The sequence below is a fragment of the Salmo salar genome, chromosome ssa16 (genome assembly GCF_905237065.1).
Source record: "Salmo salar chromosome ssa16, Ssal_v3.1, whole genome shotgun sequence".
Lineage (NCBI taxonomy): Eukaryota > Metazoa > Chordata > Actinopteri > Salmoniformes > Salmonidae > Salmo > Salmo salar.
Genome location: NC_059457.1, coordinates 31866452 through 31880542, shown reverse-complemented (window position 1 = coordinate 31880542; position 14091 = coordinate 31866452). Strand labels below are relative to the sequence as shown.

The window sequence follows — 14091 nt, the reverse complement described above, 5'->3', positions numbered from 1 at the left end:
ACACAGTATACATCTAACTATTTTAATGCTGTTTTTAGTGTTATCTGCTTTTGGACCTTTGACACATTTTCTGCATGAATTTCACACAGAGGTGTCATCTTACACTAACAACGAAACACTTAATTTCACTTCATTACATTAGAATTGATAATGTGATGATTTGATTGATTACCTGGGGATTCACTTGCAGGTGTAGGCCAAATCAAACTTTCAATAAATGGTATAAAGAAAAAGCCTATCTCTATCCACTTAGTTAATGTATTGTCAGTAGATGTTTATTGATTATTAGGTGTCAAATCAATCTAACATTTGAGGCATGGAAATGGAAAGGAAACCCTGTCCTGACTCATATTGACATCTTCCCCATAAATGCATAACGAGGCTATAATGTGGGTATTGTGGATAGTCAATATTGGCAGACACATGCACATTACATAAATACTTACTAGTCACAGTCCCGGCCACAGACATCAGCCGTGATTCCAGAAGCATTGGCATGTTCTCGCAGAGCATGCAAACCATTTGAAGAAATTGCCGACAAATAGCAGGTTCTGCAGTCCTGAAGTAATTCAACAACCCCAGGATGCGCTCTCTGTGGCTCGCAAGTTGCACTAGCCGCTGCCGCGAACTGATGTCCATCATTTCATAGAACCTGGTGAGAAAGCCATCATCTTGATAGCTCAGAATGTCTGCTAGCTCGTGTGTCTCCTGTGTCAACACAGTCTGGACATCTTCCTCTGCTTCTACATCTTCCATTGCCATCAGCTGTACAAACGTAGGCAAATGAATGAATGAATGAAACTTCAATTTGATTACATTTCACCTACACTCTTAGAATTATTGGTGACTCAAGGAACCCAGGAGTTTCTCAAGGAACACCTGGAGTTTCTCAAGGAACCATTCCTATTCAATGGTTATTTAACCCTTTTGGTTAGTTAAGGGGTTATTGGAGGAACCTTTAATGGTTCAATGCAGCAATGGGTTCGTGGAGGAACCCTGGAGTAGACGCTTGGCTTAGTAGAGGCATTGCTTTAAGATATTTCTTAGCCACCTGTAAATGTCATTCCTGTTCATCTGTTCTGTTGTATTGTCATCACATGCTAAGGTTGAACACTGACAGTTTTGGAGCTTTTGTGAGGCTAACAGAGGTGTATGTGTTCCTCAAGAGCCTATGCAAATCTGAAAGTAGGAATTGTTAACACTTTATTACTGTATATCAGAAATGTTAATATGATTAATATTATATTATTATATATAATATGCATAAATATTCAGGGAACATTTTAATTTGCAGTGTAGAAACTTAACATGATTTGCCAGCAGCATACCACCCTGCATCCCACTGCTGGCTTGCTTCTGAAGCTAAGTAGGGTTGGTCCTGATCAGTCCCTGGATGGGAGACCAGATGCTGCTGGAATTGGTGATGGAGGGCTAGTAGGAGGCACCCTTTCCTCTGGTCTATAAAAAATATCCCAATTCCCCAGGGCAGTGATTGTGGACATTGCCCTGTGTAGGGTGCTGTCTTTCAGATGTTCTATTTACTTAACTACAAGTCAGTTAAGAACTAATTCTTATTTTCAATGACAGCCTAGGAACAGTGGGTTAACTGCCTTGTTCGGGGGCAGAACAACATATTTTTGTACCTTGTCGGCTCAGGGATTTGATCTTGCAACATTTTGGCTACTAGTCCAACGCTCTAACCACTAGGCTACACTGCCGCCCCAATTGGACTTTAAACGGGTGTCCTGACTCTCTGTGGGCACTAAAGATCCCATGGCACTTATCGTAAGAGTAGGGGTGTTAACCCTGGTGTCCTGGCTACATTCCCAATCTGGCATTTATACGGTTATGGCCACCTAATCATCCCCAGTTTACAATTGGCTCATTCATCCCCTGTACAGTGACTTGCAAAAGTATTCATCCCCCTTGGAGTTTTTCCTATTTTGTTGCTTTACAACCTGCAATTTAAATGGATTTTTATTTGGATTTCATGTAATGGACATACACAAAATAGTCCAAATTGGTGAAATGAAATTTAAAAAATGACTTGTTTCAAAGAATTCTAAAAAATAAAAAACAGAAAATTGCTACGTGCATATGAATTCACCCCCTTAGCTATGAAGCCCCTAAATAAGATTTGGTGCAACCAATTAGCTTCAGAGGTCACATAATTTGTTAAATAAAGTCCACCTGTGTGCAATCTGTGTCACATGATCTGTCACATGATCTCAGTATATATACACCTGTTCTGAAAGGCCCCAGAGTCTGCAACACCACTAAGCAAGGGGCACCACCAAGCAAGCGGCACCATGAAGACCAAGGAGCTCTCCAAACAGGTCAGGGACAAAGTTGTGGAGGAGTACAGATCAGGGTTGGGTTATAAAAAAAATCTGAAACTTTGAACATCCCACAGAGCACCATTAAGTCCATAAAAAAATGGAAAGAATATGGCACCACAACAAACCTGCCAAGAGAGGGCCGCCCACCAAAACTCACGGACCAGGCAAGGAGGTAATTAATCAGAGAGGCAACAAAGAGATCATAGATAACCCTGAAGGAGCTGCAAAGCTCAACAGCGGAGATTGGGGTATCTGTCCATAGGACCACATTAAGCCGTACACTCCACAGAGCTGGGCTTTATGGAAGAGTGGCCAGACAAAAGCCATTGCTTAAAGAAAAAAATAAGCAAACATGTTTTGTGTTTGCCAAAAGGCATGTGGGAGATTCCCCAAACATATGGAAGAAGGTACTCTGGTCAGATGAGACAAAAATGTAGCTTTTTGACCATCAAGGAAAATGCTTTGTCTGGCGCAAACCCAACACCTCTCATCACCCCGAAAATACCATCCCTACAGTGAGGCATGGTGGTGTTTTTCCATCGGCAGGGACTGGGAAACTGGTCCGAATTAAAGGAATGATGGATGGCGCTAAATACGGGGAAATTCTTGAGGGAAACCTGTTTCAGTCTTCCAGAGATTTGAGACTGGGACGGAGGTTCACCTTCCAGCAGGACAATGATAGGAAAAATGCCAACGGGGGTGAATACTTTCGCAAGCCACTGTAACTATTCCCCAGGTCGTTGCTGTATATGAGAATGTGTTCTCAGTCAACTTACCTGGTTAAATACATTTAAAAAATCTATTATGAACAGGAATTACAAAAATAACTATCTGAAAGCTACGCCTCCAATCAGATAGGCTGCCAGCTCTTCATTATTAAAAAGGTTCAAAATTTAACCCCTCCCATCACAGAAAGGTTCCAGTTTGTACCTTTACACAAGTGGTGGGCCGTAGGAAGCTATCTGCTTTAGTTTTCCAGATGATCAATCTCTGTTGATGGAGGAGCTGGTTTTTACATATTGCATAGATGTATTTATTCTGAACACATTCTGAACACGTTTCTGTTTGTTAGCAATGTCATTTCTTGCAATTTATTTTGCTGGCTGGTCAGGCAAACGCCACTGAGTACTAAACTGTAAAGCAATCAAAACTTGAGTACCATGGATAGTACTATCTCTGCTGATCACGTCTGCCAATCGGATTATCCGTATCTAAGGTAATAGACAGCTGGTGACATCTTGAGAGAGATATCCTTCTGACAAACTGCTATCAGGGAGTCTTATTTATTTGGAATCTAACTTTTTAGTTGTAAAAACGTGATACCCTCAATGCAAGCTGTAAAATGACTCCCAACATAGAACACAGCAAACATTAGTAATGTAGCTAGCTTGCTAGTTAGCTAGCTTGTTACAACAAGTAGATATGTTGCTAGCTAGCAGGAGCAGATAGCTTTATCACTAGCTAACATGTCATTCCAGGACCAGGAGCGTTATAACTATCAGTTTATTTCATGTAATAATTTAAAACTACAAAAAATCTATAGGACTTGTAGTGTACATCTAATACAGTCATCAAGGCAGGACCCAATACTTTCATTCATACTGACAAATAAGAAATGGCACATTATCCCTGTCAATAGTTGGAGTAGGATGATTGGAGAACACCCTGCCTCAGACTGTAAGGATGTTCATTTTCTAGCTCACAAACTACATTCCTTTGTTGTGATGATTTCTTTCATTTATTCTTGTCACTTCTGTCTCACATGATCTATTCAGGTCTCCTGTGTCCTGCACACATAGATCAACCTAATGCTATTCACCAAGCATGGGCTGATTTACTCACCTGAGAAGAGAACCATCCTACTGCACTTTGAACTAGCCATGCCGTCACTATTTAGACATTGAGACCACATTTGGATTTGCCTGTTGTATTTTCTTTGTGGGTTTTGTCTCACACAAACACATGCGTGTTTGAGCATCTCGAAGACTAAATTCAATGTTGAATCAGTTTAACAGGTGACAAATCGATGATTATACATTTGTAACATGCAGTGGGGAGAATTATATTGTCCCCGTCCGGAGCCCAGGCTTTTGCCATAGATGGTAGAGCTCTCCTCTCTGGACCACAGCTACATTGGTTGGTGACCAGGGTGGGATCCTTTCGATATTATACCTATGGGGCCTGGGCACACAAATGCTCCCAGAGAGAAGGGGGAATACTGAAGCATGCGTTGATGACAGTTCTACAATCTCCATCAGAGGCCCAGGTTTTTGGCATAGATGGTAAAGCTCTCATTTCTGGACTGCAACGTTGTAAGATTGTGCCCTCCACAACACTTGATATACATTGATTGGTAGGTTACACTATATTTAGATACTTCAAAAACTGCCTGAGACACCTTTGCTATTTGTCTCTGTGCTCAATAAATGGTGAAATACTATTTGTGATGGTGTTCTTTGTTTGAATGTATATGCATGGAAAACACGTCTCACAGTCAGTCATAGTTAGTAGTAGGGATGTGAACTTTTAAAACGTTTAAACAAATCAGATCCTTAACGTTAAGAAAAATCCCGAGCCAGAAAACAATGTTTTTCAGTTTTTTTCCCACTTAATTAAAATCACAGTTCAGTTATGACAAAACATATTATTTTCTGTGTTATAGCCGATAAAGCACTGGGGAAGTTGTGTAATTCAAATAAAACCAGAGAGGAAGAGTTTAACTTTAGGCTACATGGTGAATTTGCAAGGCATGCAAGACAAGACATTGTGAGATGCCTATTACCAAAACATATGAGCATGCTTCTGTCTTCTACTGCCCCTCTCTTCCTGGAGCTGGCCTGCCTGCTCTGTCTCATTGTTAAGTGTGTGTTCAGTCTTCGGTCTGTTGCGTGTAGAATAACCTAGCCCAGGGTTCCCCAACCGGTGGTCTGCGGGCAAAATTTGGTTACTTTCCCCACCGCAATTTTCTGAGCAAAAAAAACCCATAAATATGTATATGTACACATGTATTTTTTTGGGGGAAATAATAGACTAAAAACAACAGGAAATCAGCTCCAAGTGTTTATTTAAGAAATATGTTCCCAAGTATTCCCTCGCATAATAAAGCGAAACACACCATCGTATAAAAATGTAAGCAAGGCTTGAAATGATTATGTTTTAGCCAAACATATCTGTTTGGACATCTTGCAGTCAATTTGCCATCTACAAATTACTTGTAATTATGTTCTGCCCCCGACCATCTGCTCCAAAAAATAATAATGTAAATGACTTATTTCAGTTTTTTAATAAGTTTGCAAGCATTTCTAAAAACCTGTTTATGCTTTGCATTATGGGGTATTGTGTGTAGATTGATAAGGAATTTTTTTTTGGGGGGGGGTGAGGCTGTAACGTAACAAAATGTGGAAAAAGTCAAGGGGTCTGAATACTATCTGAATGCACTGTGTGTGTATATGTGTGTGTATATATATATATACACTGCTCAAAAATATAAAGGGAACACTAAAATAACACAACCTAGATCTGAATGAATGAAATAATCTTATTAAATACTTTTTTCTTTACATACTTGAATGTGCTGACAACAAAATCACACAAAAATAATCAATGGAAATCCAATTTATCAACCCATAGAGGTCTGGATTTGGAGTCACACTCAAAATTAAAGTGGAAAACCACACTACAGGCTGATCCAACTTTGATGTAATGTCCTTAAAACAAGTCAAAATGAGGCTCAGTAGTGTGTGTGGCCTCCACGTGCCTGTATGACCTCCCTACAATGCCTGGGCATGCTCCTGATGAGGTGGCGGATGGTCTCCTGAGGGATCTCCTCCCAGACCTGGACTAAAGCATCCGCCAACTCCTGGACAGTCTGTGGTGCAACGTGGCGTTGGTGGATGGAGCGAGACATGATGTCCCAGATGTGCTCAATTGGATTCAGGTTCTGGGGAACGGGCGAGCCAATCCATAGCATCAATGCCTTCCTCTTGCAGGAACTGCTGACACACTCCAGCCACATGAGGTCTAGCATTGTCTTGCATTAGGAGGAACCCAGGGCCAACCGCACCAGCATATGGTCTTAGAAGGGGTCTGAGGATCTCATCTCGGTACCTAATGGCAGTCAGGCTACCTCTGGCGAGCACATGGAGGGCTGTGCGGCCCCCCAAAGAAATGCCACCCCACACCATGACTGACCCACCGCCAAACCGGTCATGCTGGAGGATGTTGCAGGCAGCAGAACGTTCTCCACGGCGTCTCCAGACTCTGTCACGTCTGTCACATGTGCTCAGTGTAAACCTGCTTTCATCTGTGAAGGGCACAGGGCGCCAGTGGCGAATTTGCCAATCTTGGTGTTCTCTGGCAAATGCCAAATGTCCTGCACGGTGTTGGGCTGTAAGCACAACCCCCACCTGTGGACGTCGGGCCCTCATACCACCCTGGAGTCTGTTTCTGACCGTTTGAGCAGACACATGCACATTTGTGGCCTGCTGGAGGTCATTTTGCAGGGCTCTGGCAGTGCTCCTCCTGCTCCTCCTTGCACAAAGGCGGAGGTAGCGGTCCTGCTGCTGGGTTGTTGCACAGCAAACCTTCTTGCCACAGCTCGCATTGATGTGCCATCCTGGATGAGCTGCACTACCTGAGCCACTTGTGTGGGTTGTAGACTCCGTCTCATGCTACCACTAGAGTGAAAGCACCGCCAGCATTCAAAAGTGACCAAAACATCAGCCAGGAAGCATAGGAACTGAGAAGTGGTCTGTGGTCACCACCTGCAGAACCCCTCCTTTATTGGGGGTGTCTTGCTAATTGCCTGTAATTTCCACCTGTTGTCTATTCCATTTGCACAACAGCATGTGAAATTTATTGTCAATCAGTGTTGCTTCCTAAGTGGACAGTTTGATTTCACAGAAGTGTGATTGACTTGGAGTTACATTGTGTTGTTTAAGTGTTCCCTTTATTTTTTTGAGCAGTGTATATGTGTGTATATAGTACCAGTTAAAAGTTTGGACACACCTACTCATAAGGGTTTTTCTTTATTTTGACAATTTTCCACATTGTACATAGAATAATAGTGAAGACATCAAAACTATGAAATATCACATGGAATCATGTAGTAACCAAAAATGCGTTCAACAAATCAAAATATATTTGAGATTTGAGATTCTTCGAAGTAGCCACCCTTTGCCTTGATGACAGCTTTGCACACTCTTGGCATTCTCTCAACCAGCTTCATGAGGTAGTCATGTAGAATGCATTTCAATTAACTGGTGTGCCTTCTTAAAAGTTAATTTGTGGAATTTCTTTCCTTCTTAATGTGTTGGAGCCAATCAGTTGTGTTGTGGCAAGGTAGGGGGTATACAGAAGATAGCCCTATTTGGTAAAAGACCAATTCCATATAATGGCAAGAACAGCTCAAATAAGCAAAGAGAAACGACAGTCCATCATTACCTCAAGACATGAAGGTCAGTCAATCCGGAAAAATAAAGAAAAACCCTTGAATGAGTAGGTGTGTCCAAACTTTGGACTGCTACTGTATATACACACACAGAGCGCATTCGGAAAGTATTCAGACCCCTTGACTTTTTCCACATTTTGTTACATTACAGCCTTATTCTAAAAAAAGGTTTTAATCTTCATCAATCTACACACAATACCCCATAATGACAAAGCAAAAACAGGTTTTTTGAATTTTTTGCAAACGTGAGACTCGAAATTCAGCTCAGGTGCATCCTGTTTCCTTTGATCATCCTTGAGATGTTAACTACAACTTGATTTGAGTCCACCTGTGGTAAATTCAATTGATTGTAGATGTTTGGAAAGGCACATCCCTGTCTATATAAGGTCCCACAGTTGACAATGCATGTCATTGAAAAAACGAAGCCAAGAGGTTGAAAGAATGGTCCGTGGAGCTCCAAGACAGGATTGTGTCGAGGCACAGATCTGGGGAAGGGTGCCAAAGAATGTGTGCAGCATTGAAGGTCCCCAAGAACACAGCAACCTCCATCATTCTTAAACAGAAGAAGTTTGGAACCACCAAGACTCTTTCTAGAGCTGTCCGCCCGGCCAAACTGAGCTATCGGGGGGGAAGGACCTTGGTCAGGGAGGTGACCAAGAACCCAATGGACTCTCAGACCATGAGAAACAAGATTCCCTGGTTTGATGAAACCAAGATTGAACTCTTTGGCCTGAATGCCAAGCGTCATGTCTGGAGAAAACCTGGCACCATCCCTATGGTGAAGCATGGTGGTGGCAGCATCATGCTGTGGGGATGTTTTTCAGCGGCAGGGACTGGGCGATTAGTCAGGATCGAGGCAAAGATCAACGGAGCAAAGCACAGAGAGATCCTTGATGAAAACCTGGTCCGGAGCGCTCAGGACCTCAGACTGGGGGGAAGGTTCACCTTCCAACACGACAGCGACCCTAAGCACACAGCCAAGACAATGCAGGACTGGCTTCAGGACATGTCTCTGAATGTCCTTGAGTGGCCCAGCCAGAGCCTGGACTTGGACCCGATCGAACATCTCTGGAGAGACCTGAAAATAGCTGTGCAGCAATGCTCCCCATCCAACCTGACAGAGCTTGAGAGGATCTGCAGACAAGAATGGGAGAAACTCCCCAAATACAGGTGTGCCAAGCTTGTAGCGTCATACCCAAGAAGACTTGAGGCTGTAATCGCTGCCAAAGGTGCTACAACAAAGTACTGAGTAAAGGGTCTGAATACTTATGTGAATGTGATATCAGTTTAAAAATATATATATATATTTGCCAACATTTCTAAAAAACTGTTTTTGCTTTGTCATTATTGAGTATTGTGTGTAGATTGATGAGGGGGAAAACAATTTAATCAACTTTAGAATAAGGCTGTAACTTAACAAAATGTGGAAAAAATCAAGGGGTCTGAATGCTTCCCGAAGGCACTGTATAACTTCCATTACCTGGCCCTAGAAGTCAAACATGCGTTTGCCACCTAGCCCCCTAGCTGACTTTAGCAACAACAAATTGGAATTCATAACACGTTACACATTTGCTAAAAATTATGATATTGTAAATTTAGCAAATTCCTAATATATTGTACGAATTGTAATCCGTAGCATATCACACACATTGTAATTCCTATCATGTCATACCAAATGAATGATGGACATCCACAAATGAATAGATAGGGTACCATGCGAAACGTAACACATCATACTAAACTGAGTGTCTCGGATTTATGTACGGAATCATACGAATGCTGTCCCTTACGAAAAAAGACAGCAGTCAGAGTGCAGCATAAAAGCAGTGTACTTATTAGGGGTTATAACTGCAGTTAGAGTGCCGTATAACTGCAGTATGCAGCAAATACTGCGTCCCCCCAACAACAAAAAAATTACTGTAGTAATTTTGCAGTGTAACTGCAGTTAGAGTGCAGTATAACTATTCTGCAATTACTGCGTCCAAAATACCCCAGTCGACTACAGTTACTGCACTTTTACTGCAGTTTGAAAACTGCAATATTTTTTGGAAGGGCTGAGACTACTTTGTAATAAGTGATCCAGTACTGAAATGCATCCCAAAAGGTTTCTTCCTGGCACCTTTACTTAAGAGTGTAGAATTAGATTACAATATTATCTAAAACTATTTCACATGGCCCGGCAAAGCTAAACCGTTACCGCAAGTTCCCAAATGCGTAGGCTTGCTTCACACGGAAAGGTCATGCAAGATAAGATGAGGAGAACCTGTGGTCCTGTGTCGCGCGTTTGGCTGCTGCGTAAAATATAGCCTAGACTCATTTTAAAATAACGAATGTAAGTGTTATAAAATGCATAGCAAAATAATAACTTACCAAATTTCGCTGCTTGTCGCATCCCTGCAGAGCAGCCTACAATAAAGTGAAACTCAAATCATGTGAATGGGGCATAGGAAAGATGCTTTTACTTTCGTTTCGTTTTTGAGGAGTGTTAATTAGGCTATGGTATTATTATGGTATTAAGACCCTTATACGAATAAAATATACATTTTTAAAACAGACGTTTTAAAGAGTTATGAATATACACTGAGTGTACAAAACAGTGTGACATCAGCCAACTTGACACAACTGTGGGAAGCATTGGAGTCAACATGGGCCAGCATCCCTGTGGAACGCTTTCGACACCTTGAAGAGTCCATGGCCGACGAATTGAGGCTGATTTGAGGGCAAAATGGGGTGCCACTCAATATTTGGAAGGTGTTCCTAATGTTTTGTAAACTCAGTGTACCGTATGTAGACTATATATAGGCCAAAGTTGCGAGCGTATTGCGCGAAGAGGGGTTGGGCCCGTGGGAGGGGCAGTGGATATCACAATAGATCATTGTTTCTACTTTCCTTTAGATAAGTACAAATCAAATCAAAATGTATTTGTCTAATGCGCTGAATACAACAATTGCAGACCTTACCCTGAAATACTTATTTACAAGCCCTTAACCAACAGTGCAGTTCAAGAAGAGTTAAGAATATATTTACCAAATAAATTGTAAAATATAATAAAATAAATACACAATAACGTAATAATGACGAGGGGGTACAGGTACTGAGTCAGTGTGCTGGGGTACAGGTTAGAGATAATTTGTGTACATGTAGGTAGGGGTGAAGTGACTATGCATAGATGATAAACTGCAGTAGTAGCAGAATACAATACAAATTCTGTGGGGGGGGGGGGTCAACATAATAGTCCATTTGATGAATTGTTCAGCAGTCTTATGGCTTAAGGGTAGAAGCTGTTAAGGGGGCTTTTTGGTCCTAGACTTGGCGCTCCGGTACCGCGGTAGCAGAGAAAACAGTCTATGACTTGGGTGACTGGAGTCTCTAACAATTTTATGGGCTTTCCTCTGACACCGCCTATTATATAGGTCCTGGATTGCAGGAAGCTTGGCCCCAGTGATGTACTGAGCCGTACGCACTACCCTCTGTAGCGTCTTACTGTCAGATACCAAGCAATTGCCATACCAGGCGGTGATGCAACCGGTCAGGATGCTCTCGATGGTGCAGCTGTATAACTTTTTAAGGATCTGGGGACCCATGCCAAATCTTTTCAGTCTCCTGAGGGGGAAAAGGTTTTGCCCTCTTCACGACTGTCTTGGTGTGTTTGGACCATGATAGATTGTTGGTGATGTGGACACCAAGGAACTTGAAACTCTCGACCCGCTCCACTGCAGCCCCACTGATGTTAATGGGGGCCTGTTCGGCCCGCCTTTTCCTGTAGTCCACGATCAGCTCCTTTGTCTTGCTCACATTGAGGGAGAGGTTGTTATCCTGGCACCACACTGCCAGTTCTCTGACCTCCTCCCTATAGGCTGTCTTATCATTGTCAGTGATCATGCCTACCACTGATGTGTCGTCAGCAAACTTAATATTGTTGTTGGAGTCGTGTTTGGCCATGCAGTCGTGGGTGAACAGGGAGTACAGGAGGGGACTAAGTACACACCCCTGAGGGGCCCCAGTGTTCAGGATCAGCGTGGCAGACGTGTTGTTGCCTACCCTTACCACCTGGAGGCGGCCCGTCAGAGGCGGCCCGTCATAGATCACGGACGGAGAGCAGTTAGAGAACCCAATAGTTGTTTGGTCTGCGCTGCCTTTAGAGAACGCATGCGCTTGGCACGCCTGGAGGGGATGAGGGCCACAGTACAGTCCTCCCTATCTGATGACCATATTCCCCCCTCTGGGGTGATGCGGGTTGGGGCAGCACCCATTCGGTCGCTTTGGGCCCCCCCTCCTCCAAACTCAGTATGGCTGAGGAGTTGATTCACCTCAAACGTCAGGCAGAAAGCCTGTGGGAGGAAGTGGATGCTTTACGGGGGGATGATGACGGCAACGACGCTTATCTCTCTACTCTGGAGACGAGTTGGAGTTCGGTGACAGTGCTTCAGTGTTCCGAGCACATCAGGGATCAACCCAGTCCACAGCGCCATCTGTAGCTGGGAGCGCTGCTACGGAGGCACGCCCAGTGGTGACGGAAGCAATGAGGGAGCTTTTGCATGAGTGGCTACCGCCCTTCATATCAAGCTGGAAGAAGCACCATCTGAGCAGCTCCTTATCTCCATCTGCCCCAAGTTTGGTTTGGCTCTCCGCGAATACTGGAGCAAGATAGTAGGACGCTTCCATTGCGATAACAGACCAGGCCGTGCACTCTCCTAATAGATGCAGAGTCCTTGGGGCTAGACCACTATCCGGTGATGAATGACATGGTGGCTGCCATGATCCTCCCTGACAAGGAGATCATTGGCAAGGTGCTTCGCCTCACACCAGGTCCTGGAGGATTAAGCGATGAATGGCTGCAAAGCACTTTCGGGACCCTCTCCATCATGGCGTGCCTCCTAAATGCGGCTACGATGCTGCAATCCTACCTCGGCTTGCTGATCCCTCACCTTCCAGGGGGTGGCTTCTTAAGGAGGCCACAGAGGTGTCAAGGTTGCTCAGTCCCCCTGAGGTGTCCCCCTGAGGTGCTGGAGGTCGGCCTCTGCCATCTCCGAGGCCTGAAGGGCAAACTGAGAGAGGCAGGGGGAGTCTCCATGGGTATTGGGCACAGTCCTGGAAGGATAAAAACTCCAACTCCGATAGCGACCGCCGTCCTACAGGGGTATCTGGGTCACCTCGGGGGCAGATGGGGTGATGAAGGAGGTGCTGCGGTTGGAGATAGCCTCGATCCTGAGCAAGGACGCAATCAGGAAGGTAGAGCCGCTAGAACGGCTAAGTGGGTTCTACTCCACGTCTTTTCATAGTTCCAAAAAAGGATGGCAGCTTTTGACCAATCCTGGACCTGCGCGGCCTCAACAAATATTTAAAGGAGCTCAAGTTCAAGATGATCTCGCCTGCGTGCGTGTTTCAGGCAGTCTCAAGCGACCAATGGTTCACTACGCTCGACCTGAAGGATGCATACTTACACGTTCCTCATCATTGAGATCACTGGAAGTACCTCCGATTTGCCTTCGAAGGAGTGGCTTATGAATTCAAGGTCCTCCCATTCGGCCTCTCACTAGCGTTGCATACATTCACAAAGTGCATGGATGCAGTCCTAGCGCCTATCATGTCCCAGGGCATTCTAGTGCTGAACTACCTGGACGACTGGCTGGTGTGTGCTCAATTAAGAGAGAAAGCCACAGTAAACACAAGGATAATCTTGAAGCACATTCAAGACCTGGGCCTCACCCTAAACAGGGAGAAGAGCAAGCCGACTCCATCACAGACGGTGGTCTTCCTGGGGATGTTGATCAACTCAACTCTTATGAGAGCACGTCTCCCTCAGGTGAGATTGGAGAAGATACATGCCTTCCTAGACCGTTTCCGGCTTGGATGAGCCGTGTCCATATTAGAGTGCCTGAAGTTACTCTGTCTACTCATGTCGGCTTCTTTGTTGATTCCTCTGGGCCTTCTTCACTTCAGGCCACTCCAGCAATGGTTCAACTCTCACCATCTACGCCAGAGACGACAGACATTGTCAGCTATTGGTGACAAATGCATGTGTGAGGACTCTGTTGAAATGGCACTCTCATTGAAATGGCACTTACACTCCTTCCTGTTGGAGGGAGTAATAGTGAAAAAAGTCCACCGCAGGGAGCTAGTGTGCACCGATGCTTCGCTAACAGGTTGGGGGGCAGTATTCAGAGGCAATACAGCAAGTGGACGCTGGACCCCCCCCCCATGGAGTAGCAAGCACATCAATGTGCTGGAGCTCAGGGCGGTTCGCCTGGCACGCCAACAGTTCCTGCCCTACTTGGAGGGGAAGCATGTCCTGGTCAGATC

The 14091-nt window shown here is 44.3% G+C and overlaps 1 protein-coding gene across 9 annotated transcripts in view; it reads right to left on the bottom strand.

Moving 5' to 3' along the window:
- Positions 1-10400, bottom strand: part of LOC106573720 (NLR family, CARD domain containing 5) — a 31014-nt gene extending 20614 nt beyond the window's left edge. For all 9 annotated transcript variants that reach the window (XR_006759729.1, XR_006759730.1, XR_006759731.1 and 6 more), the window contains exons 1-2: positions 10159-10400; positions 447-765 (exon numbers count right to left, since the gene is read on the bottom strand). Coding sequence is in view for 6 of the 9 variants with exons in the window: in XM_014149024.2 (XP_014004499.1) it covers positions 447-762 (316 nt within the window). In the remaining 3 variants the exon portion in view is untranslated. The remainder of the gene's footprint in view (positions 1-446; positions 766-10158) is intronic.
- Positions 10401-14091: the final 3691 nt, after the last annotated feature.